Source organism: Heteronotia binoei, chromosome 3, assembly GCF_032191835.1.
Source record: "Heteronotia binoei isolate CCM8104 ecotype False Entrance Well chromosome 3, APGP_CSIRO_Hbin_v1, whole genome shotgun sequence".
NCBI classification, from domain to species: Eukaryota; Metazoa; Chordata; class Lepidosauria; order Squamata; family Gekkonidae; genus Heteronotia; species Heteronotia binoei.
The window spans coordinates 38,418,741-38,445,496 of NC_083225.1; the positions used below are offsets into that span (position 1 = coordinate 38,418,741).

General features: G+C 44.2%; 1 protein-coding gene across 1 annotated transcript in view; it reads left to right on the forward strand.

Annotated features, from left to right (window-relative positions):
• Positions 1-2,550: 2,550 nt before the first annotated feature.
• RBM26 (RNA binding motif protein 26) overlaps positions 2,551-26,756 on the forward strand; it is a 65,983-nt gene continuing 41,777 nt past the window's right edge. Inside the window, exons 1-7 of the mRNA XM_060233632.1 lie at positions 2,551-2,726; positions 17,602-17,720; positions 18,267-18,403; positions 21,585-21,673; positions 22,540-22,757; positions 22,950-23,210; positions 25,583-25,822. Of these exons, the coding sequence (XP_060089615.1) occupies positions 2,656-2,726; positions 17,602-17,720; positions 18,267-18,403; positions 21,585-21,673; positions 22,540-22,757; positions 22,950-23,210; positions 25,583-25,822 (1,135 nt within the window). The 5' untranslated portion in view covers positions 2,551-2,655. The remainder of the gene's footprint in view (positions 2,727-17,601; positions 17,721-18,266; positions 18,404-21,584; positions 21,674-22,539; positions 22,758-22,949; positions 23,211-25,582; positions 25,823-26,756) is intronic.

Sequence of the window (26,756 nt, forward strand, 5' to 3'; positions counted from 1 at the left end):
CATCTGGATTGAGCTTCCATTGACTGACCCTCATTCATCCCATGACCATCCCTAGGGAAATGTCTAAGGGGACCAGGGTTCAAATCCCCACTGAGTCAGGCAGCTTACATGGTATGAAAAACCACTTATTTACACCCACAATGCCTGGGGAATTTTGCTAAAACTGGTAGCTTTTACATCATATAAGAAATCCCAGGTCTGTGTTCAAGTATGTCTTAATTTATGTGTCCACACCATCCATGCTGCCTTAAATTAGCTAATGGCTGATTTAAACTATTAAATCTGAGCTAATGGCTTAACTGTTTAAAATTCTTAATTTGTTTTAACTGTTCAACTGCTCTATTGTTTACCTGTTTGTTTTATTGTTGGTTTTTAGTTGTTTTTATCATGTTGGAATCTGCTCTGAGCCCACTATGGGAAAGGGCAGACTATACATTTAAATAAATAAATAAAACCCATTTGCAGTCAACCCTAATAATAGCTGCTTTTGCTCGACCAGTCCATTGAAAGCTGAGGATCTGAGACAGGAACAATTCAGCTCAAGATGGCATTGTGATAGTCACAGAAATCACTTAGCGAAGATATAACTAGTTACTTCTGCCCCCTATACTTTCATGGTAGTTATATTGGTAAAAATGTAAATACCTAAATAATAATAGTAGTAGTGACACAATATTTATGTTACTCATCATATACATTTTCTACACCCCCTCAGCCTTGTGCACACAAGGCTATTAAGAACATAAGAAGAGCCCTGAAGGATCAGATCAGTGGTCCATCTAGTCCAGCATCCTGTCTCACACAGTGGCCAACCACTTCTTCTGGATGGCCAACATCAGGGCATAGAGCCTTCCCCTGATGTTGCCTCCCGGCTCTGGGATTCAGAGCATTAGTGCCTCCGAATTTGGAGGTTCTCCTCAGTCACCAGGGCTACTTGCCCTTGTTTTGGCTCTGGGGCTTGGACAGCCCTAGCTAGTTCGATTTGGTCAGAGCTCAGAAGCGAAGCAGGGTTTGCCCTGGCTAGTGTGTGGATGGAAGCCCACCAAGGAATACCAGAGTCAGGAGGCAGAAGCAGGCAATGGGAAACCACCTCTGAACCTCTTTTGCCTTGAAAACTCTTCCGGGTGACCATCCATCAGTGATTGGACAGCACTTTCCACCACATCAGTTTCTTCGGCCTGCATTGTTGGCTGAAGTTGTGCATGCACACAAAAGCTTATATGAAGGATGGCCAAACTTGCTTTATGTAAGAGTAATGTAACAGTATAAATGTCAAATGTTTGAGAGCTGAAAGACTTGAATGTCAGATGTTTGAGAGTGGAAGGAAGGAAAGCAACTTTAACTTTAAATGCATTCTCCAAGCCACCAGTTGGCTTGGCTTAGCAAAGTGATTTAAAGAGAGAAATGCCTTCTCCAAGCTGGCCAATAGGGCAGTGGGGGCTTCATGAGCTACACAATATATGTGAAAGAGCCATATGTGGCTCCCGAGACACAGTTTGGCCAACCCGGGCTTACACCCAGAATTACACGTGTTGGTCTAAAACAGGGGTGGCCAAACTGTGGCTCAGGAGCCACATGTGGCTCTTCCACACATATCGTATGGCTCTTGAAGAACCCAACACCTCATCGGCCAGCTTGGAGAAGGCATTTTTCTCTCTTCAAATCACTTTTCCAAGCATGCATATAAATATAAGTTGCTTTCTTTCCACTTCTTTCCCTCTCCCTCTATTTTTCCTTCCTTCCTTCCTTCCTCACTGTTACTTTCAAAGCCCCCACCACCCTGTTGGCTGGCTTGGAGAAGACATTTGCCTCTTTAGAGCCCTTCTCCCAAGTCAAGTCAGCTGGCAGCTTGGAGAATGCATGTAAAGTTAGTTGCTTTCTTTCCACCTCTCACCTCCCCATCTATTTCCTTCCTTTCTTGTGGCCCTCAAACATCTGATGTGTATTTGATGTGCCCAGGGCTTTTTATAACCAGTTTCGGCTGGCTTGGCATCAGGGGGTGTGGCCTAATATGCAAATAAGTCCCTGCTGGACTTTTTCTACCAAAAAAGCCTTGGATGTGCCTTTTATGTTAAGCAAGTTTGGCCGCCCCTGGTCTAAAAGGCGCCACTGGACTCAACGGTATGGCGAGGGATGAAAAAGGCCCACAGCCAGTTACCCTAAAACGCGTAACTACAGAACGGAGCCCGAACTTCCCTCCCTCAGCCGCCCGCGCGCTCCTCTCCGGCGAGCCCGAGCTCCAGAAGTCCTCCGCTTTCCCCCCCTTCCCGTCCCTTTCTCTCGCGCCTGCCCCCCGCGAGATTTCCTCAACCCTCGCGACATTTCCCCATCGCCATCTTAGTTGTTCTGGCAGCGGCGGCGGCTGTGCGGGAGTGGGGGAAGCGAAGCTTTGGAAGCCCCGTCGTTGGTGGGCGGCTGGTTGAGGCCTTGCGGGGAAAAGAGGCCGAGGGGGAAGAACGGGGAGGCGGAGAAAAGGACCACAGCTTTGGCAGGGCCGGGCTCGGCTGCCCGCTTGCGTGCGAGGCTTCCCCGCGCGAGCCGCTTGCCGAGCAGTCCCTGGTGCCGTCCCCGCCCCTTTCTTGGCCTGGGCCCCGGGCCCTGGCTGCCACCTCTGCCATTGCTGCCTGGGGGAGGCGGGGGCTCGGGCCGCTCTGGATGGTGGTTAAAATGATCATTGAAAACTTCGAGGCGCTGAAATCCTGGCTCAGCAAAACCTTGGAGCCCATGTGAGTAAGCCAGTCTCTCCCCCCCCCCCCGTCCTGTTTCTATGCTTGCAAGTTATGGACACCTCTCCCTTCCCCACGCACCCGTGCATGGGAGGCTCATAGAGAGGTCGCCGCGAATATAAAAGGAAACTCGTGGTCCCCCTTAACCTTGTTTAGGCAGCTGATATGCACCCCAGCAGTGCAGGGTTCATGCAGCAGGGGCTTCAAGGGTAGCCCTACAACCTTCCCCCTTTTAAGGTTGTGATTAGTTTTTTTTTTAGTAATAGACAGTTGTACAACTGTGAATGTTCTTCTCTCAAGACTGGTTTTGTTCAAACTTAAACAACTTATCAGTTAATTGTAATCTTCATTATCTGCAAATTATAAAATATTTTGCAACTTTACCTAAATTACAGATTTGGTCAGGGACATACTGATGGAAATCTCGTTATAATGTCAAAGATTTGCTTTCTTCTTGAAGTCTAGCTTCTTTCTGTGTGCAGGTTCTTTTTGTTTTGTTTTTAAAGTTTCTGTTCTTATGGAGGGGATGTACTAAAAACGAATGACAAGATTTCCCTTAGGAAACAAGGGGAGAGGCTGGATTGCCCATTGGATCTAATGGGAGACAAGATTGCCAGTTGACTTGCATGGGCTACACTGAAATACACTGAAGCACTAAAACGGCTGCAATAAAAATGTGGAATGGATTTTCCAGGAAAGTCACCTACAAGTCTCCTGGAATGGGATTGCCAGGGGGAAGGGTATATTGCCAACCCCTGGGACTGGCACAGGTGTTGGCAGGGGGCAGGGCAAAATGCCAGCCTCTGGGGCTGGATTGCAGGGTGACTGTGTAGATTACCACCCTCTATGGGCATTCTTGCCATTTGTTTTAGCACATCCCCATATGGAGGAGCATTTTGACACGCAAGGCTGCTTTTGAAGCACATTCCTGATAACATCTTGAGCATATGTTTGAAGTACATTCACAGAATAATTGAGTTGGAAGGGACCTCCAGGGTCAACTAGTCCAACCCCCTAAGGTATTCACAAATACCTTCCCCTAAATTCACAGAATATTCATGATACACCTTCTAATGAGTCTGTGGACAGGGCTGACCCTAGAGTGTTTGGCCCTGTCTGTGGAGGACAGTACTATCTGTTCTGAGTGGCAGAAACAGATCTTCAGAATCTCAGGTAGAGCTCTGCTACCCTGCCCTATTAAGTGGAAAGGCCAGGGAGTGAATCTGAGGACTTCCTCTGCTTTAATGCAAAACAACGCAAGTTTATCCCACTGTGAGAGCTGTGCCTTATACCCTGTTGCTGAAAATTGCCATTGGCCCTCAGTCAAAGATTTGCTGTGTCCTCACATTCCCACACCACTTAGACCCAAACGTCATGCGAAAAATTCACATGTGTCGTTTGCAGGGCCCCTGGAATATTTTCCTTCTCACTGAAGGGAATTGGTGATGCAGCATCCTGGAAAAGCGTGGTGTTGTGTACCTTCTTTAGGAAGCTATTTAAGAGCTCGTCTGCTATGATCATTATATATAGCTTGTCTGCTGTGATCATTATATATATACATACTCCCATGTTTTCAAAGGCCGCAGTGCAAATATTTATAGGTATGAGTGTTAAGTGCTTGTGTTCAATGGTGGTTGTGTGTGGGAGTGTTAAAACTTTATAGAATGCACAAATAACCCATGATGTATGTTTGTGCTTTACTGTCATTGCTGTGGTTATTTGGATGAAACTGTTTTACAAGTATGCCCTACGCTGCTATCCGTAAACTGTGTGCTTTAGGTTTATGTAAAGATGACAGTGGCCAGGAAATGAAAAATAGGAACAAGTAATTTTTCAAAAGGTCACTGGCAGATGAATTCTTGCCTGGTTGGAATTCCAAGAAGAATCAGCAGTTGTTTGCCTAAATATCCATTTAATGTCATTGCTTTGTTGCTTTGTGTACACAGGATAGACAGCAGAGCTTGAGTGTGCAGCTTGGTTTGACTTGGGTCTTTGTCATCCTCACTTGTTAGTGTGGAGTATCCTCAATTTAAAGTAGGTGTAATAGTTTGCTTGCTCTGCAGGCTGTGATGAAGGAACGATCGGATGTGCCAAAGTTTGGTGCTGAAGTCGTCAAAAGAAGAGGGTAGTTTTTGCATTTAACTTAACAGAGATAAAAACCACATGGAGGAAAATATTTGTTGGAACACGTTTTTCCCCCCCATTTCACTGCTTCCTAAGTTGAACACTGGATGAGGCTTATTTGTTTGTGACTGAGTTGTATGATCTTCTTAATATTAAGCATCTTGCGGTTTTGCATTAAAATAACAGGACTTTAACTAACCAGAAAAATGAAAAGTTCTTGTATATATGCAACAATGCCATGACTTCTTTTACCCAAAGAGTTAATCGCATTATCGGGAGATTGAATGTAGCTGTTTTCAGATTGTTTTCCTTAGTCCATTGAGTCTGGATGGTCCTTGGACTGCAAGGGAAATAAATTATTGCAGCAGATTTCCTTAATTGTCTTTGGAACATGATTAAAAAACCCCAAATCAAATAAATAAAGGAGCTGGTGAAAATTACCGTGTTTCTTCTTTTCAAGAAAGTTAATTGTAATTGCACCTTATTGAAACTGTTCACCTTTGTTGCATTCTGTAAATGCTGAATGGGTCAGCATTAGAACAATGAGTGTTAAAACAAGATTTAGTTTATTATTCCGAGCAAATAATTTTCTCCTTGTTTTCCTTCCAACATGCCCATGCTCTCAGATTGCAGGTGTCCCTGGAGAGGCTGCCTATGTAGCACGTTGGGCAAACACTTCCAGTGTTGTTAGGCGTGTTGTTTTCATTGACATTGTCTCTGGAGTTTTTAGTCATATTTTTGTCTCACTTGAACTTGTTGCTTTTGCTTGGCTTTTTTAAATTCTTTTCCGAATATGCTTTACCCCTCTCTCTTTCTCTCCCCCTCTTTACCTCATACTGCTTCTTAACTTAGTAGTTTTAACCAAATTAGTAAGATATAGGAAAAAAAACTAGAACCTCTCTGAACAGCTGTGAAAATCTATCACAGATGCATGAAATTTTGCAACTAAAAGAGTGATAGGTCTGCTATTATCTTCTGATAAAAGAGGTAGCGTCTCCATACGACAAGGGTGGAGAAATTCTGTCCCGAGGGCCGTATGCGGCCCTCAAGGTCACTTGGTGTGGCCCTTGGGGATTGCTGGACCAAACCGAGCCATGTGGCAGCCTATCTGGGGCCTGGCTGGCCAGCGAAGATCATGGGGCCTAGCTGTGCTGTGCGGCAGCCTCCCCAGGGCCAGGCAGGGATCACAGGGCCCAGATGTACTGTGCGGCAGCCTCCCTGGGGCCTGGCTGGCTGACTGACCAGAATTGCTGAAGGACCTGGAAAAGTTACTGTCACAGTTCAGTTTGCACTTGATTATCCCAGATGGTGTGGCCTAATATGCTAATGAGTGTGTGACCTAATATGCTAATATTAGGGGATGTGGTCTAATATGCTACTGAGTTCCTGCTGGGCTTTTTCTACAAAAAAGCCCTGGACCTATGCATTTGCCTAGGGCGGCAGGCCGGGTGTGTATGTATGTGTCAAATTAGGCTCTCCCCACATGACTTCAAATAGAAAAACAATTATTTGCATTAATTTTGCCTGCCTGAACTGTTCTTCCCTGGCGGAGCATTGTATTTTAGGCTGATAATTTTTTATAGCCCGCGAATGATGTTATAAATATCCATATGGTCCTTGGCAGAAAAAAGGTTCCCCACCCCACCATAAGATCTGTATTTTGGAGCAAAGGAAGAATTAAAAATTTCTAGCCTCAGAGAAATTATTGTATTCAAAGGTCATGTGATACAGGGTGCCAACACTACCTGCACCACAGTTGCATACTCGATCAGAGTATGGTATCTTAAGATACTTCCCTTGGAAAACTCTAGATGGTAGAGCATTTAGGTGTGCCAATATAAATGCATGCCAGTAACGAGGAACTGTCAGATATGAGCACATTGTTCTCTACAGGTTGTACTGCTATAATCATACTTAAATATACATTTCTTAATCATTCTTATGGCTTCCTGTCTGGTAACTAAATAAAAGGAGTTCGGGGAAGGATCAAGGAATTGTTAGTTGTTGCTCGACAAGTTCATCCCAGTGGAAAACGTACGAGTGAAGACATGTGCGTGTACATGAATGAAAGCTCATACCATGAATAAAATTTTGTTGGTCTTAAAGATGCCACTGGACTCAAAAAGAGTGTATAATTTTAACTTTAAGAGAAAGAGCCTTCAGCCAAGCCTGAGCTTCAAGAGATGTTGTCCCTGTTCAGCTAGGAGGGCTACCCCAGTTACACAGTTTGGAATTCTGCAGATGAAATGTAGGAATTTAAGAACTGAATCCAAGGACTCCCCTGTTTTGTTGATCAGTATATAAACTTTGCGCAGCCACCTTGGTTAAAGAATTTGATGGCAGCTGGGAAGTACTGAGCCCCGGATGAATAAAAGAAATGGCAGATAATAGTTGATGCAGCTGTGGCCAGTCTTTTAACATGAGCAGCTTGCCTGAATGACCAAGTTAATTTCTCAAACAAGAACCCCTAAGTCAGGATGTCAAACATGTGGCCCGGGAGCCAAATCAGGCCCCTGGAGAGCTCCCATCAGGCCCCCAAGCAACTGGCTTCCATCTGCTTCCTTCTCCCTTTCTCTTGCTTCCTTCTGCATTACAGCTTGCTTTGCAAGGCTTGCTCAGTTGCACAGGAGCTACAGAGCAGAACCTCTATTTTCTCCATTGGCTGAGGTTTGTCCCTTGGTTAGGAGGGGGGGGGGGAGGCAGAGCTTGTTTTTTCAGTCTCCTATCACACAGCAGAGCTACTGAGCCAAGCCTCTCTTCCTTGTATTGGCTAAGGCTTCTCCCCCTCCCGGTCCCCTGGGGAAGGAAGGAAAGAGCCAGAGCTTCCTTTGCCCAGTTCCCTGGATCCCAAGGGAGAAATACAAAGAAAGCACCTCTAAAACCAGCGAGTGCTAACGATTCAAGCATTTTTTAAGTTTTAAAAATATATATATTTGTGTTTGTCAGTGTCCTTTATAAAGATTATATCTCTTGCTACCTAATCTTAAATAGGTACACACATGGTCCAGCCCAACATGGCCTGACCCAATAAGGTCTCATTTATGTCAGATAAAATGAGTTCGACACCCCTGCCCTAAGTATTTAAAAGAGGGGACCTCCTCAATATCATTACCATGAATTTTCCACTTGTGGTATAATGAGATTTTTTTCCCAAAACACAACAATCTTGGATTTTTGATAGTTAATAGAGGCGTTCAGACGGTAAGAGACAAAAGGCTGTTCCAGAGACAACAGTCCTGATGTTGCTGATAGGAAAACTGCATAATCAGCCAAATAAATAAATAAATAAAAACTTAAAATGGATGAAGAATAACAGTCCTGGACAGAGACAGCAGAAATCGTATAATTGATGAATAAATCAAATAATCAAGGGGCCAGCATGCATCCTGACACACTCCCTGCTGTAGGGAAATCATATTGGAAAGTTGTCTGTCTAACCCATAGTGGGCTTGTACAGTGGGATAAAGAATACAGAATCTGAACCAGAGCCAACAGTCATAAGAACATAAGAGAAGCCATGTTGGCCCATCCAGTCCAACACTCTGTGTCACACAGTGGTAAAAAATTTTATATACACACACACACTGTGGCTAATAGCCACTGATGGACCTCTGCTCCATATTTTTATCCAAACCCCTCTTGAAGGTGGCTATGCTTGTGGCCGCCACCACTTCCTGTGGCAGTGAATTCCACATGTTAATCACCCTTTGGGTGAAGAAGTACTTCCTTTTATCCGTTTTAACCTGTGCTCAGCAATTTCATCGAATGCCCACGAATTCTTGTATTGTGAGAAAGGGAGAAAAGTACTTCCCTCTCTACTTTCTCCATACCATGCATTATCTTGTAAACCTCTATCATTTCACCCTGCAGTCGATGTTTCTCCAAGCTAAAGAGTCCCAAGCGTTTCAACCTTTCTTCATAGGGAAAGTGTTCCAGCCCTTTAATCATTCTAGTTGCCCTTTTCTGGACTTTCTCCAATGCTATAATATCCTTTTTGAGGTGCGGCGACCAGAACTGCACACAGTACTCCAAATGAGACCGCACCATCGATTTATACAGGGGCATTATGATACTGGCTGATTTGTTTTCAATTCCCTTCCTAATAATTCCCAGCATGGCGTTGGCCTTTTTTATTGCAAACGCACACTGTCTTGACATTTTCAGTGAGTTATCTACCTCGACCCCAAGATCTCTCTCTTGGTCAGTCTCTGCCAGTTCACACCCCATCAACTTGTATTTGTAGCTGGGATTCTTGGCCCCAATGTGCATTACTTTGCACTTGGCCACATTGAACCGCATCTGCCACGTTGACGCCCACTCACCCAGCCTCAACAGATCCCTTTGGAGTTCCTCACAATCCTCTCTGGTTCTCACCACCCTGAACAATTTAGTGTCATCTGCAAACTTGGCCACTTCACTGCTCACTCCCAACTCTAAATCATTTATGAACAAGTTAAAGAGCATGGGACCCAGTACCGAGCCCTGCGGCACCCCACTGCTTACCGTCCTCCACTGTGAAGACTGCCCATTTATACTCACTCTCTCCTTCCTATTACTCAGCCAGTTTTTGATCCACCTCTCCTTTTACTCCATGACTCTCAAGCTTTCTAAGGAGCCTTTGATGAGGAACTTTATCAAAAGCTTTCTGGAAGTCAAGGTAAACAACGTCTATCGGGTCTCCTTCGTCCACATGTTTGTTCACCCCCTCAAATAAATGTAACAGGTTAGTGAGGCAAGATCTTCCCTTACAGAACCCATGCTGAGTCTTCCTCAATAACCCGTGTTCATCAGTGTGCCTACTCATTCTGTCCTTGATAATGCTTTCTACCAACTTTCCCGGTATTGAAGTCAGACTGACTGGCCTGTAATTTCCCGGATCTCCTATGGAACCCTTTTTAAAGATGGGGATGACATTTGCTACCTTCCAGTCCTCAGGAACGGAGGCAGATTTCAGTGAAAGATTACAGATTTTTGTTAGAAGATCCACAAGTTCAACTTTGAGTTCTTTCAGAACTCTCGGAAGTATGCCATCCGGACCCGGTGACTTATTAGTTTTTAAGTTGTCTATCAGTTGTAGGACCTCCTCTTTTGTCACCTCAATCTGACTCAGGTCTTTCAACACCCCTTCCAAAATTAGTGGTTCTGGGGCGGGCAAAAAGTTCTCGTCTTCCACAGTGAAGACAGAGGCAAAAAATTCATTCAGCTTCTCAGCCATTTCCCTATCCTCCTTCAGTAATCCTTTTACCCCATGGTCATCCAAGGGCCCCACTGTCTCTTGTCAAAAGGTGGTAGTTTTCGCTTGTGCCACAATCTGGCATGAGGCTATGGTGTCAGAAGCCACCTTCAAATCCTTGAAGGCAGCATCGAGGATCCCCTGGCTCTTCTTAGTTGTATATTTATTGGTTAAGGACTGTAATGTCAGAAGACGGTCATCTGAACCAGCCCCTCACCTCAATCTGGCCTGTTCCCTTCCCAAGATTTTATTAGTCTCCAGCCAGTCCTTGAGTCAGTAATAAAGGGACAGAGCAAAAAGCCACTTATCAAAAGCTGATTGGCCTGTAGTCGGAATGGGTCTGCCTTGTCTCCCTTTTTATAAACCAGTATTATGAAAGCGCATCTCCAAGCAAGTGGCATAACTCCTGTTGCATTGATCTGAATGAATACTGTTGCCGGTATATCCTTCCACCATGAGATGTTGGCTTTGAAGAGTTGTAGGAATTAAATCTGTACCAGACGCCTTCCCATGCTTCATTTGAGAAATCAGAAAACAAATTCAGCTGGTCAAACAGGCAGCCAGAATATTCCGTGTTGAAAGTTTTTCTTCTGTTGGCACCATTTTTGAAAGAAAAAAAAAATACAAGGTGATTTTATTTATTAGCTTCCCTCGTAGGAAATGGAAGTTGAAACATTTGGATTATATGAGGGTAGTGCAGAACCATAGATTCATTTAAATGGAAAACGCTCCATTCTAAATAGCTGGGATTTTATGGTTTTAACCCTGTATTATGAAAGGAATTAAAGTTAAGGAGATTTAAATGTAGTTCATAGTTTCTGATTATTTTTGTATTCTTTGTTTTAGGACAAGTTTGAGGGAAGGGGCCTCTGTCCTTCACTTGTGTCTTGTAGTGGTTTGCTTTTCTTCTGCCTTGTAATGGTTTTGTTAACCTCTGGTTATTAATACTTGAAGTGCATGCTTTTATTATAAGTAATCGGTATGGACAATCCATTCTAAAGACAAGTTTTCACGTATTGTGCTACCGAACAACCTCATGACTGAAATTCTGATTGCTGTTAACACCTTGTTTATTTAACATTACGACAGTGAAATAAAGCAGAATTAAAGAATCTGTATGAATGAATGCTGGGGAACTGACAGACTGTCATTGGGAGCAGAGGCATGTAGTTCTGCCCCTCTCCCATTCATTTGGTCTGCGAAACTGGATTTCTTCAGAGTATTTTTCCAGAATATCAGGGCAAGAAAAGTATGTTGCTGTCTCAAGCAGTACTCCCTCTAAACTGTGGAGTCTTGTGAGCAAAAATTCTACTTCATGAGCTACTGGCATTAAAGTTGTGAGCTGCTGCATGAATTAGCTTGGTCTGGGCCCACTTTTCCTGAGCTAAGGCAAAATTGTGTGAGCCTGAGGTTAAAAAACTGAGCTAGCTCACACTGACAGCTTAAAGGGAACACTGGTCCCAAGTATGTTGCACAGGAGCAGTGGCACTGCATGTGAATGGATTGTATGAGTTTGTCGAAGCACCTGTTCTTGCTAAAGAGGCTGAGAAAATTTGAAAGTTACATCGTTTCCTCAGTCTGGGGTTAGAAACCTCCCTGATCTCTGGAAGAATAATAGACCAAGGGAAATCTAGGAAAAAAGGATGGGAGGGTGATGAATGCAGGCTATCGCTTACATCTTGGTGATGAAATGGCACTCTGTATATGCCCGAGAACAAGCTTTTAAAGTAGATTGTTTCATTAGTAGTTACACTAGATGTCTGCTGTCCCTAATGTTTTAAATGTTTTAAATGTCTTAAAATTTTAAATGTATTAATGATTTTAACTGTTTTTATGCTTAAATTCTATTTATGTCAAATTCTTATGTTGTGATGAGCCGCCCTGAGCCACTTGTTGGGAAGGGCGGGATATAAATCATAAAATAAATAAATAATAGCTTGCTCAGTTATTTCCATCCAGTAAATTCCATTCAGTAGCTTTCTATTGCTATTTCAGTTTGATAATGCAAAATCCTGTTACATCGTATTGGAAAACAAATCAGTCTTCTGCTCTCCTTCCCCCTCCAGGTAGCTCTCCCCACCCTACTCAGCTATCAAGAGTTCTTAGCAGCATAATCCTATGCTTGTTTACTCAAAACTAAGCCCCACGTAGTTCAGCCATGCTGACTTCCAAGCAAGTGTACATAGGTGTTTGAGTTGACATGCTGTCACCCCAGTAACTTTTCTTGGGGCTGCCTTCTCATTTGCCGAAGGAAAAACACATCTGTGATGGACTGCACTTTTAGAAGCTTAGAAGTGCTGTGTAAAGAACTGTGAAGGGTTAATCCTGTGCATTTACTGGTTTTACCTCGTAAATTTTCAACCCCTAATTTCACCTGTCTTTCCCTCTCTCTGTTAATTAAAATACTGTCTTATTTTTGAATTTCCAAATGCCTTGAGTGCCATTTAAGTTGTTTAAGTTAAAGGGGGCTCCTGCTCTGTGTTCCCTCTGAGCTGACTCCCATGTGCGCTAGCTCACGGTTTTTTAGCCTCCAGCTCACACGTTTGTCTTAGCTCAGGAAAAATGGCCCCAGAGCAAACTAATTTATGCAGCAGCTCACAGTTTTAATGCCAGTAGCTCACAAAGGAGAATTTTTGCACACAAGACTCCACAGCTTAGAGGGAGCATTGCTCCTGATCCTTCCCCTCCGGTTCCTGGGCTGAGCCGACAGTCAAAATATTGTGCTGTGACAGGGTGGGAGAGCCAGAGTTCTTCAGCAAAGAAGAGAACACATCACTAGGGCCACTCAGTTAATTATGGGAAAGAAAAACAGAGGGAAGATCTTGCCTCTGAGGGGAGGGTAGAGGAAGGGAAGGCATCATAGCATCACACAGAAAATACTGAGAATCGTCAAAATAGATTGCCTGTGTTGCTCCAGTGAGCACAGCTACCCTGCAGTACAGCAGAGAAGCTCATGCGGTCCCTCTTTCATGAGGGGAGTAGGAATAATCACTTCCATTTTCACCCACAAAGGCTAGTCGATTTGTGCTGCTGCTGAGTGTTTGCGGCCAACTGCTCCAAGAGTGGCCAATGAAGCACACTGGCCAACCATTCAACAAGAAAAATCCATCAGGGCAGTTTTATTGCATTTTAATTTTATTGTATATTAACCATTACCCATTTTATCATCACAACAACTCTGTGTATAAGTTAGACTGGCAGAGAATGACTGGCCTAAGGTTGCCCATGGAGTGCCAGTTCACACATTTAAGGAAAACACTGGTTGTATCTGGGGTCCCCATTCTGTGCAGCTGTCATGTTAGTTGCAAATTCTCTTCACCTCCCTCCCAAGTGGGTTGTGCCACAGTACGTGGGAAGAGGGGGTTTCATTATCCTACCCCTCTGCCATTTCCATGGCCTGAAACAGTCCACAGGTCTACAAGGGGGTTTCCATAGCAGGTCAGATAATGCACTCACAGGGCAATTGCTGGTTGGGAGGGCTGCGCAGGGAAGGAAGGCTTAAGCCCCTTGTCCAGGCATGCCACGATTGTAATCAAAACCGGACACCTTTCTTTCAGGAACTAAGAACTCACAATATACATGTGACAGTTACACAGAACACAGAGTGGGAGGACTCTGAGCACAATTTGTGTTATCTGTAACAGCGAATCAAGATGGCAGAGTAGGGATTTGAACTTGGTTCCTCTCCAGTTGTAGCCTTGACTCTCTAAGAATTATTCATTACTGGCTCTCTCCCCCTTTTCCCCTCCAGCACATATGTTTTGGCTGTACGTTGTGGGGAGGTTAGATCTGTTTGTGGTGCTGAGTGATGGGGCCAGCATTGTACCTGCCAACCCATCCCAAAAGCGCACCATCTTTTTTCCCGTCTCCCATGAGTCTAATGAAAGTGAAACTAATACAGACAGTCTGCATATTCCCAGAGGCTCTGCTGTGCTTCACAAGCGGCACCACTGGGAGAGACGAAATGGCATTGTCCCACACAGAACTTGGCGCCCCTTTTGAACCGGAGGTGGTTTTTAACGTTTGTTTTTTATTACTTATAGAGTGCCTTTCTCTCTGAGATTCAAGGCGGATTACATAGTGTAAGTCACTACAGTCAGTAGGCCGAGGAGATGTCTAGCAAGCAATCTAACAGGAATAAGATAGCAGAAATCGGAAATGGCACAAGAATTAAACGTGGTTTGTCAAACAATGCGAGAAGTGGCGTGGTATTACATAAATAGAATTATAATGCAGCGAAAGCAGGATAAAACAAACAGCAACGGAGAACAGCTGTTGGCAGTATATGCCACACAGTCTCTATCACTTTTATGAAAGCATATTTCTGAACCATATACTGCATAGCCCTATTACCTATGTTAAAAAGCCCTCCAAAATATTTCGGTTTTACATAGTTTGTGGGAAGCCAGGAGAGTGGGAGCCTTCTTAACCTCCTCAGACAGGCCATTCCCCAGGGCAGGAGCTACTGTAGAGAATGCAGATAGCTTGACAGTTGTAGATCTTGCCCATTTGGGGCGTGGCCCGTGAAGACCCTGCTCAGATGAGTTGCGGGCAGGGCATAGGAGGAGAGATGGACTTGTGAATGAGGGTCCAAGGCCACGTAGGTCTTTGTATGTGATGGCCAGCCAGTACCTTGAATTGAACCTTGTAATTAATGGGCAGCCAATGGAGTGACATGTACACTACTATGTGGGTCCTGTACCGACAAAGAGAATACACACTTTTCCTCCCCCCTTCCCAGGTGCTTTGAGGAGGAAAGAAAAAATGGCTTCTCCCTCACACACAGGGCTTTTGCAGGTGGTTCCTGCAGCTGTGGGGATCCCTGTAGAGTGAATGTGGGAGAGAGACGGGCAGATTTGTCAAAAGAGAAGCATTTGCTGTGGCTGATCAGGCACCCCAATTTATAGAGGCTTCAGAGCCTGTTACGTGTATTTCAGAGGCCTCTACATTCGTGCCAGCCCTCAAAGCGGGGAGTGCCGTCAACTGCTGCTCCTTCTGTGTCCTGTGGGCGTTTTCCTTCCTTGACATTTACTTGCATTCTTTTGACTCGCTTTTGTCTGCTCCAAGCTGATTCAAAGCTGTTAATGTTGTCAACAACAAGAACTATCCAGTGCCGCAAGCATTTTACTTAATCTCAAATCTACTTGCCATCCATGGGGTGAGGTGGGGGCAGAGCAGGTGGTACAGAAAAAGCTCTGCCTTTGATGGCAACTCTGTCTCTCCCAGGGACTTCCTTTCAGGAGACATCTTCCATTTAAGCATCTGGGGAAGGGAAGGGGCAAGGCGGGTGGTAACAGCTTGATGGCAGCAATCTCTCCCTAGGCATACATCCTTAGGAACCTGGGAAGGCACTCTTAAACTAGAGCATTTAATTTCTGAAAATAAAGGCATGGAGAAGAAAACTTCCTTTTATTGCTCCTTCTGGGTCTTAGCTTGTGAAGAAGAAATTATTATTATTATTCCCAGCCCTCCACTCTGAATCTCAGAGCGGCTCACAATCTCCTTTATCTTCCTCCCCTACAACAGACACCCTGTGTGGTAGGTGGAGCTGAGAGAGCTCTCCAAGAAGCTGCCCTTTCAAAGATAGGTCTGCGAGACCTCTGGCTGACCCAAGGCCATCTCAGCAGCTGCACGAGGAGTGGGGAATCAAACCCAGTTCTCCCAGATAAGAGTCCATGCACTTAACCATTACACCAAGCATGGGCTTAGTCAAGTCAGTGTAAATGGCAGAATATATATGATGCATTAGTGCCCGTTCCTAATGAAACTCTGTATGCATTTTTAAAAAATTAACAGACATGTAAACGTTGATTTGACATAAATGAGTATTTTCACAGACTGCCTCTTTTAGTAATGATTCATAAACTTCTAAGTTGCATTTTAAACCCACGAAAGGGGTTCTAAACCTCATTCTAGGCATTTTAAACCTCACTCTAGCTCTCACTACTACATCTCTTAGATTCTTTTTTTGGAATAAAAAGTACTTATTTTGTGTTAAACATTATCCTGACCTCTGGGCAAGTAATTAATGCTAGTAATTGGCTGCTGCTTCTGGAAGGACATGGTTGATGAGAGATGATTAAAAGGGTGCAAAGTTAATTCTTAATCTTCAAAGAACATGCAGTCATTTGGATGCCTCTGCTATTTTTAAGTTTTTCTCAGTTTCCTTTAACCTTCTTTTGGGCCAAATATGACTCATAACAGAAGGGCCACTTGGCCCGATCTAATAGGAGAACCTTGAAACTTAAATTCAGATTTGGCTGCTACTAGGCAAATACTCCAGGAAGAAACAGTCCGGTTTCCATCAGATCTCATGTATCCACCCTAAAAAGCAATGTATAGTTCCTGGATCTGTGGTTGCCTGAAGAGTTTAGCTAGGTTGGATTAAAAGACTTTAGGGTCTTAAATAATACGAACAAAACCCTCATCATTTCTATAAAATGTCACAACTGTATTTTTAGTAACCACATGTGTTTCACATCTGTATGGAGCCTAATAATATTAATGCTTTTTGGTCTACTTTTTTAATTAAGCAAAGTGTCCTTGGTTTTTTTAGCCATAAGATAGCTAGGAGGACTGAATCTTGTTGACCCGGTGGGCATGTTCAGAATTTAGAGAAAGGGTAGTGGTAATGCCCCCAAATGGCTGTTCTGAGTGGAGAGCCAATTGCAAAATACTTTCTGTGGATTCCTTCGCCTTGAAAAATCAATACTTGCTGCAGCAAACTTCAGTGCTTCTCGGAACCTCTCTACCTTCTTTTTCCTGTTTTCCAGTTGGGGCCAAATACCAGCAATTTAATCCTCTTCCCATCCTGAACATTTTATGTCTGTTTGGCAACTAGTTTGGGGAGCCAGTTTGGTGTAGTGGTTAAGCGCGTGGACTCTTATCTGAGAGAACCAAGTTTGATTCCCCACTGCTCCACTTGCAGCTGCTGGAATGGCCTTGGCCAGCCATAGCTCTCATAGGAGTTGTCCATGAAAGGGCAGCTGCTGTAAAAGCGCTCTCAGTCCCACCTACCTCACAGGGTGTCTGTTGTGGGGGGAGAAGGTAAAGGAAATGGTAAACTGCTCTGAGATTCAGAGTATAGGGCAGGATATAAATCCAATATCATCATCAACAACTAAATACTTTAGCAATTGTATGCAGTGGCCTGACATTAAAAGCTGCAGACTGAAACTTGAATATGTGCAACATCAAGTGAGAGACTAGCTTGTAGGCTTAGGTTTAGTCACACACAAACGGAAACCTAAACAGACTTAGTATAGTTCTGCTGGTATAGTATCTTGTGCAATACCTAATGGTTTCCTGCCCATCACTTAAAATGCCCAGAAATTGTGTGTGCAGTGTCTTGCGCAAGCAGAAGAGCAATGCAGGGTACACTATTTTGAGGTTTTTGTCCACCCCATTTCCAAAGACCCAGAAATCTTCTGGCCAAGCCATAGAATATGCCAGGCATGTTTCATCAGCTTAAAAATATCTTTCTCACCGACTGATATTCTTGTGTCTTTTCATTTATAGATGTGATGCCGATCCATCAGCACTAGCTAAGTATGTTCTTGCTTTGGTGAAGAAGGATAAAAGTGAAAAGGAGCTGAAGGCATTGTGTGTCGATCAGCTGGATGTGTTTCTTCAGAAAGGTAAGATCATGTAAATGAAAGCTTTGGTGAGTTTGTTCTTAGAGCATTTCTGAACTCTGGCTCAGTTCAGGACTCAGTGCATTTGATATTACTGTGTCTTGGATTTGAGCACCTTTACATTAAGTGGAACACAAGGTACAATGTGTCATTATTGCTGCCTAGAAACATAAGTGTTGCACACATACAAAAAATTACTCTGGAAGGCTTTCCTATAATCTATTCCGTGTAGATTATTGAATGTGGAAAAAACAACTTTGCAATTGTTAAGAGTTTGTAGGTGGTGGAGCTCATTAGCATATGCTCCACCCAGCCAAAAGCAACCCAATGCAAGTGAGGCCTGCTTGGGCTGGCTAGAGATTCCGCCAGCACTGTGATAGTGGTGGGAGGATGGCAGGCTCAGTGCAGTGTGTGCCATTTGCCTTCTTTCTGCGCAGTTGCGATTTGTTACATGCAAGCCAGTGAAGAGATCTTAGAATCCACGCAGCGCTAAGCGAAAGAGTTATTTCTCAGATGCTGATTTGTGTACCCTTTTGGTCAATGTTTTAGAGACCCAGATATTCGTAGAAAAACTTTTTGACGCTGTGAATACAAAGAGCTATCTACCTCCACCAGAACAGCCGTCGTCGGGAAGCCTGAAATCGGACTTCTTTCAACATCAAGAAAAAGAAACGAAAAAGGAGGAGGTAGTGCTGATGCCTGATGGCTTTTGTTTGATTTTGGGATGCTTTCTCTGCTCTTTCAATAAAAACTGCATCTAGACTAAACGAGGCCCTGATACTCTTTGCAGCTAGGTAGTCTGTTGTAGGAAAATAAAACAAAAGATTAAGAACATTTATTTCTTTATGAGCTTCTTTTCAGCTCATTTCTTCAAGTATCTTGACAGCTTGCTCTTGGAAGATATGATTGGTGGGTTCTATATCATATTTCATAGGAGAAAAATAGTGGAGATACAAACAGATGGTAAAAGGGCTATACTATAACACTTTGTAATGAATGTTTTATCTATATACAGTATGTCACAGAAGTGAGTACACTCCCTCACATTTTGTAAATATTTAAGTATAACTTTTCATGTGACAACGCTGAAGAAATGACACTTGGCTACAATGTAAAGTAGTGAGTCTACAGCTTGTATAACAGTGTAAATGTGCTGTCCCCTCAAAATTACGCAGCACACAGCCATTAATGTCTAAACTGCTGGCAACAAAAGTGAGTACACCCCTAACTGATAGTGTCCAAATGGGACCCAAGTAGCCATTTTCCCTCCCTGGTGTCATGTTACTCGTTAGTGGTACAAGGTATCAGATGTGAAGGGGGAGCAGGTTATCATTCTCACTCCCTCATACTGGTCACTGGAAGTTTCACATGGCACCTCATGGCAATGAACTTCCTGAGGATCTGAAAAAACAAATTGTTGCTTTACATAAAGATGGCCTAGGCTATAAGAAGATTTCCAAGACTTTGAAACTGAGCTGCAGTACGGTGGCCAAGACCATACAGCGGTTTAACAGGACAGGTTCCACTCAGAAGAGACCTCGCCATGGTCAACCAAAGAAGTTGAGTGCCCGTGCTCAGCGTCATATCCAGAGGTTGGCTTTGGGAAATAGACGTATGAGTTCTGCCAGCATTGCTACAGAGGTTGAAGGGGTGGGGGGTCAGCCTGTCAGTGCTCAGACCATACACTGCATGCTGCATCAAATTGGTCTGCAGGGCTGTCATCCCAGAAGGAAGCCTAAAGATGATGCACAAGGAAGCCCGCAAACGGTTTGCTGCAGACAAGCATACTAAGGACATGGATTTCTGGAACCACGTCCTGTGGTCAGATGAGACCAAGATAAATTTATTTGGTTCAGATGGTGTCAAGCGTGTGTGGCAGCAACCAGGTGAGGAGTACAAAGACAAGTGTGTCTTGCCTACAGTCAAGCATGGGAATGACATGGTCTGGGGCTGCATGAGTGCTGCCGGCACTGGGGAGCTACAGTTCATTGAGGGAACCATGAATGCCAACATGTACTGTGACATACTGAAGCAGAGCATGATCCCCTCACTTTGAAGCCTGAGCCGCAGGGCAGTATTCCAACATGATAACAACCCCAAACACACCTCCAAAACGACCACTGCCTTGCTAAAGAAGCTGAGGGTAAAGGTGATGGACTGGCCAAGCATGTCTCCAGACCTAAACCCAATTGAGCATCTGTGGGGCATCCTGAAACGGAAGGTGGATGTTCACAAGGTCTCTAACATCCACCAGCTACGTGACGTCATCATGGAGGAGTGGAACCTGTGAAGCTCTGGTGAACTCTATGCCCAAGAGGGTTAAGGCAGTGCTGGAAAATAATGGTGGCCACACAAAATATTGACACTTTGGGCCCCATTTGGACATTATCACCTAGGGGTGTACTCACTTTTGTTGCCAGCAGTTTAGACATTAATGTCTGTGTGTTGCGTAATTTTGAGGGGACAGCACATTTGCATTGTTATTCAAGCTGTAGACTCACTACTTTACATTGTAGCCAAGTGTCATTTCTTCAGTGTTGTCACATGAAAAGATATACTTAAATATTTACAAAATGTGAGGGGGTGTACTCACTTCTGTGACATACTGTAGAATATATTATCTGTTTGCTGCATTTAATATACTGCCATCGCAGCATTTTTTTCTTCTGATGTAATAACCATTTTCTGCAGTGTGCCTGCATTCTGTGCCATGTCTATGTATGTTCAGATTTCTTTATTTTATCACATTTATATCCCACCCTCCCCTAACGGGCTCAGGGTGGCTATATAATCCTTGTCCAAGAATAATCCTTGTTCAAGTACATTGCTTATTACATGGCTCGTCATAGTAATAGCATTGATTTACACTGTGTAATCTCCAGTGAAAAACACTGGCTGTAAATATAGTAGATAAAATGGATAAATAAGCTACTGGCAGGCTGAGTTTACAAGGAGCGATATTCATTGCTGTAAGACTTGTGTGGAGAGCTAGTAGTAAAAGTAGAGCAAAGCAAAGGTGTGACAAAGACTGATTTATTTCTTGTTGGGTATTAACGACGTCTCCCCCCTAAATATAAGAGCCCCATGGCGCAGAGTGTTAAAGCTGCAGTACTGCAGTCCTAAGCTCTGTTCACAACCTGAGTTCGATCCCCAGTGGAAGCTGGGTTTTCAGGTAGCCGGCTCGAGGTTGACTCAGCCTTCCATCCTTCCGAGGTCGGTAAAATGAGTACCCAGCTTGCTGAGGGGAAAGTGTAGATGACTGGGGAAGGCAATGGCAAACCACCCCGTATAAAGTCGGCCATGAAAACATTGTGATTTGACATCTGCCGTGAAAATGTTGTGAAAGCAACGTCACCCCAGAGTTGGAAACAACTGGTGCTTGCACAGGGGACCTTTCCTTTCTTTTTCCTCCTAAATGGCAAAGATGAGATGATGAAATAGCTCAGGGCTTGAAGAAGAAGAAGAATTGCAGATATATACCCCGCCCTTCTCTCTGAATCAGAGACTCAGAGTGGCTTACAATCTCCTATATCTTCTCCCCCCCACAACAGACACCCTGTGAGCTGGGTGGGGCTGAGACAGCTCTCACAGCAGCTGCTCTTTCAAAGACAACTATAAGAGCTATGGCTGACCAAGACCATTCCAGCAGGTGCAAGTGGAGGAGTGGGGAATCAAATCTGGTTTTCTTAGATAAGAGTCCGCACACTTAACCACTACACCAAACTGGCTCTCCAGTTTGGAAAATCAAACTTGAAGGTGAATTATTCTACAGAAAAGTCTCACAGTTGCTTCAGGTTTAACTGATTACTGGAAGAGGTTTCCTGCATTGTAGGCCCAAGTTTGATTTTTTCCTCCTGTATTTTCAAGGTAATTAAGGAAGAAGAGCGGGAGAAAAAGTTTTCTCGAAGGCTGAATCATAGCCCGCCTCAATCAAGTTCACGGTACCGAGAAACCAGGTAGCCACTTCTCATTCTTGCCTTAAATGCATCAGTAGAGCTTCAAAGATGCAGACGAGCAAGCAGATTATACAGGGCTAGTTTTGGGGTGGGGTTTGCAATCTGTAAGTTGCATTGTTTTCTTAGTTAAAAGATTAAATTTGGGGGGGAAATGAAGATAATAGTTACATAATAATGTCAGTGTTGTGCTTTTCAAGCATACCGGTCTTCTCTCATCAAATCATTTTGCAGTTGAAATGCAACTTAATGAAAACAAATTTAATAACTATGTAGTACAAAATAGCCACCACCATCATCATCAGGAATTTTTATCTGATAACAGCATACCTCTCTGCATCATCATCTGTGGTTTTTCCCACCTACTTGAATTTGGCTGTATAGGAAGACAGCTTTTAAAAGATAATGACTTTGTGAAAGGAAGAGTCAGTATAAACTTCATACACTTTCTGTGGGGATAATTGGTAGTGAATCAAATGCTTGCTTATGCAAGAAGGCCTTTGTTCCTCAAACCCCTACCTGTGGACCAGATATCATGCATGCTAAGGTGATGCTGAAATATAGTAGGTGTACGTGAGCATGGAGCACGGACCAGCTCTGTACGCTGCTTGCAACTATTAATTCAGCACAGAGAGCTTAGGGGGCAGAACTGGGCCTGGGGCAGGCAATACGATGTGGGTTGTGTTCATCATTTGCACTTGCCTTGTATTGTGGTTTACAATAGAAGCTTGTTTCTTTTGCTGAGCGCGCGTGTGGTTCTTCGCACAAAGGGTTACATTTTTGCCATTGTCACAACTTGGAGTGGGCGACGTCCATTTGGATCTAGAACTCCTTGTTGGCTTGTGTAACAATTGACCCAAAATATTTAGAAGCAGGGATGAAAGAAAGAAAGACGAGCGCTCTCGCAAGAGAGAATATGATCGGAATCCTCCCCGAAGAGAGTCCTATAGAGACCGCTACAACAGAAGAAGGGGCCGGAGCCGGAGCTACAGCAGGAGTCGCAGTCGGAGCTGGAGCAAGGAAAGGTTGCGGGATCGAGACAGAGACAGGAGCAGGAGTCGCAGCAGAAGTAGAACAAGAAGCAGAGGTAATTGCTGGCTTTCAGTATTTAAAAGCGAAGGTATTATCTCTCTTTTCCTATTTCACGTATTCAACGTACCCCTGATACGCTAGCCATGCCTTTATTTTTCAGAAAAGTTGTCCAGCCTCTTTTGGTTTTTGGCATTTCGCTTCTGTTAACCCTGCCATCGTGTATGTTTTTCCAAATATTTTCTTGCAGAAAGGGATCTGGGGAAGCCCAAATATGACCTGGACAGAACAGAGCCTTTGGAAAACAACTATACTCCTGTTTCTTCTGTAACAAACATTTCATCCAGCCACTACCCTGTCCCTACATTAAGCAGCACTATAACAGTTATTGCTCCCGTGCATCATGGAAATAACACTACTGAAAGTTGGTCAGAGTTTCATGAGGAACAGATGGATCACAACTCCTATGGAAGACCTCCCCTGCCAAAGAAGCGCTGCAGAGATTATGATGGTAAGGCTCGGGGATGAAATCCCAACTTTCCAGTTTCAGGCTAACGCAGAGTTCTTAATGTCCTGCCAGGTATCAGTCACTAAATACATCAGTTTGTTTCCCACTTGGCTCACTCCGTTTCATAATCCTCAATCAACAGCGCTTCCATGTCACACCTCTTTTTTTGCAAACCAGGATTCCTAAAGAGCAGTTGATTCCAATTCGGAATACTGTGCTCTGTCAATACTCCCAGTAAGCTGTGGAGTCTTGTGAGCAAAAAAATCTGCTTTGTGAGCTACTGGCATTCAGGTTGTGAGCTACTGCATGAATTAGTTTGCTTTGGGGCCATTAGCTGAGACAAAAGGTGTGTGAGCTGGAGGCTAAAAAACTGTGAGTTGACTCATGCTAACTCAGCTTGGAGGGAACACTGCTCTTGTTCCTCTTGTGCTTCTCTCCCACTGCTGCATAGGCTGTTCTTCACTGTGGTGTCTGCTTCATCTGCTGGCACGAGGATTCCGTGAAGAGCATTGGTCTCACGCAGCTAGGTGTGCTAGTGTCAGGGGAGGCAAGCGCTGTAGAGGGCCTGGAGAGAAAGGCAGGGTGAACAGTGTTATTGAGTCTAAACCTTGTTTTCCAGGCAAAGCACTAGCTGTGTTTTTTTGGCAATTTGGATATAGCAGCCTCAAGGTCAGAAACAAAAATTACACTTTTGCTCATGAGCACACGGATTCCCTGTCCTTAGGCTTATTCACACAGCACTCAATACAGTTTGCAGTCATACCTCTATGACTAGGAGTCAGAATTTTATTGCTGGTTGTAATATTGTATTGGATAATGTTGAACTGGTGTTGCCAGATCTGCATTGGGAAATGCATGGAGATTTGGAGGAGAGGGCTGAGGAGGGCAGGGTTTTGGGAGGGGAGGGACTTCAATGGGATATAATGCTGTACAGCTTCCACCTTCCGAAGCATCCATTTTCTCCAGGTGAACTGCTCTCTGTTGCCTGGAGATCAGTTGCAATAGCAGTGGATTTTCAGCCGCCCCCTGGAGGTTGGAAGCCCTACCTGGAGAGGAAGCTAAGAAAAGGAGTAACAAGAAACAGAAAGTGGGAGGAGAATGGAAAGCTGGAGCAGAAGAGCATGAATTTTTTATCCCAGAGCTTTGCTTGACTTGTAAACCCTCAGTAGCCCCTTTCTGTCCACTTTCTGACCCTTCTGAAGTTGTGAATCCTAGAAGTGTTAGCTTTCAGTGCTTTGCCCATGATCTGGTGGGCAAAAGAAGAGGGGGGAAACAGTGCAAAAAAGTGGGTTACTTGAGTTTGTTGCAGAAGAATTGGATGATGGCAGCTAGAGCCCTCCTGTGGTTGCAATCCAGAAAGGAAAGAGGAGGTGCCGGGCAGAAAAGGAAAGAGAAGATAATTGTGAAATGGATGATAATCAGTGTACAAATATCATGGCTCAAGAACTGGCATCTGTGGATGCACTTGGTGTAATGAAATGACCAGTATATTCTTTGGTGTCTTCTGTAGCAGGTTCTCAGTACTCTGGAAATTTAAACCTCAGGATTATGAGAAACTCATGGAAAAATTCCCCCATTGCAGCTGTCACTTCAACCACTGCAGCTCCCAGCCACCCCACCCCCCTCCGCCACCCCACCCAGCATAGCCTCTGGGCCTGGTGGAGCTCCCGGCCTCTGTTGCCAGGCCCTCTGCAACTTTTCCTCTCACAATCACTGCAGCTTTCACTGGGGCCAATGTGACTCCCAGCCACCCCCCCAACACACACACACACTATCAACTTTGCAAGTTTCCCCCAACCTCCACAGCCATTTCCAGGGATGTCATGGCTCCCAGCTGCCCCGCCACCACCATTGCTGCCTGGCTTGATGGGCCTCCTGGCCTCCATTGCCTGATCCAGACATTCCTATGCCCCTCCCCATTTTCAACGACACCTGGAGGAGAAGGTATATGCATTGTGTGCACATCTGCACAGCATGCTTCTGTGAGGGAGGGGAATTTAAACCCCCCCATGTATTTTTCTCAACATTTTCAGATATTTTTTCAAACCCGGGGAATCCCTCAAGCTTGCAGACGTATCTTTTATGGTTCTGCTCTGCGGATTTAGATCTCTACATATGAGGCCATACTTTGTCTATTAGATATACTGATTCAAAAGCCTCGGTGCTCTCAACTGAAATACATGAAGTCAGTATTGTGGACTTTTAAAGTGAAGCAATAAAAGGCACAAGGAGAGAATAACCAGGTTTTTTTGGCAATAGGTTTTGTTGAGTTGCAGACTCAAATCTAGTAAACTTGTAAATAAACTATGTAGGATAGCGTTGACTTGTGTTGCTCCGATTACAGCCGGATGTCCTGGGACCATTTTATTTTTCAGAAAAGGGTTTCTGCATGAGAGGAGACATGTGTCCTTTTGATCATGGAAGTGACCCTGTCGTCGTAGAGGATGTGAATCTTCCAGGCATATTGCCTTTTCCAGCACAGCCTCCGGTTGTTGAAGGACCGCCTCCGCCGGGGCTCCCTCCGCCGCCACCTATTCTTACTCCTCCCCCTGTAAACCTCAGACCTCCGGTTCCACCTCCAGGCCCTTTACCACCCAGCCTTCCACCTGTTACTGGTAGGACACCTCTCTTTGGTTTTCTTTTAAAAGTGCACAAATAATACCTTATTGTTTTATATTGAAGTTACATAACGTGCATGAAGGCCGTAAGTCTTATTCTGTGACTGGCTACAGATTTTCTTCGCTGTTGTTCTAATGCAGCATATGTTAAGTGTATTTGAGTTTTGTTCAACGCGTGGGACTTGAGGACGCTTTATGGCTCCTGAAGGCCAGCAATAACTGCCTGGGCAGCTAATGAGGGTTAAAGTAATATACTCTCCCTAATAAAACTACAGCAACAAATCGATAAAACTCTAATGAAATAATAAATAATGCTGTAAATCAAAATATAAAACAGTTCAGCTAGAAGCTTTCTGAAATAAAATAATTTTTGCGTGCTTTCTGGGAGCAGGTAAGGCTGACTTCTGGGCAGATGCTTCTACAGCAGAGGCACCGCCACCAAAGAGAACGTGGATCTTAAAGCAACATTCTGCACCTCATAATGTGGCCCTTTTCAGAGAGCTTTGAAGAGGGGGTACATTTTCAGACATGCAAGGACCAGACCCCCAAGTGCTACGTTAAAAGTCAAAGCCTGCACCTTGAGTTGTGCTGGAAACCAAGTGACTATCAGAGACATTTTAGGACCAGTATTATATGCTCACTGTGGCCTACTTGGCTTCAAATTCCAGCTGCTGTGTTTTGAAGTTGCTGTAGTTTCTGGACAGCCTTCAAGTGCAGCCCTGTGTGGAGTTCATTAGAAGAAGTCTAATACAGAAATTACCAGTGTATGAGTTGTGAGAAGTAAAACTTGATTGTCAAAGAGAGAACATACTAGGTAAGGCTAGAAAAAAAGGCAATCCTCATTGCAGTCACATGCAAATCTAGAAGAAGAAAAAGAAGACAGTAGATTTATACCCCACCCTTCTCTCTGAATCAGAGTCCCAGAGCGGTT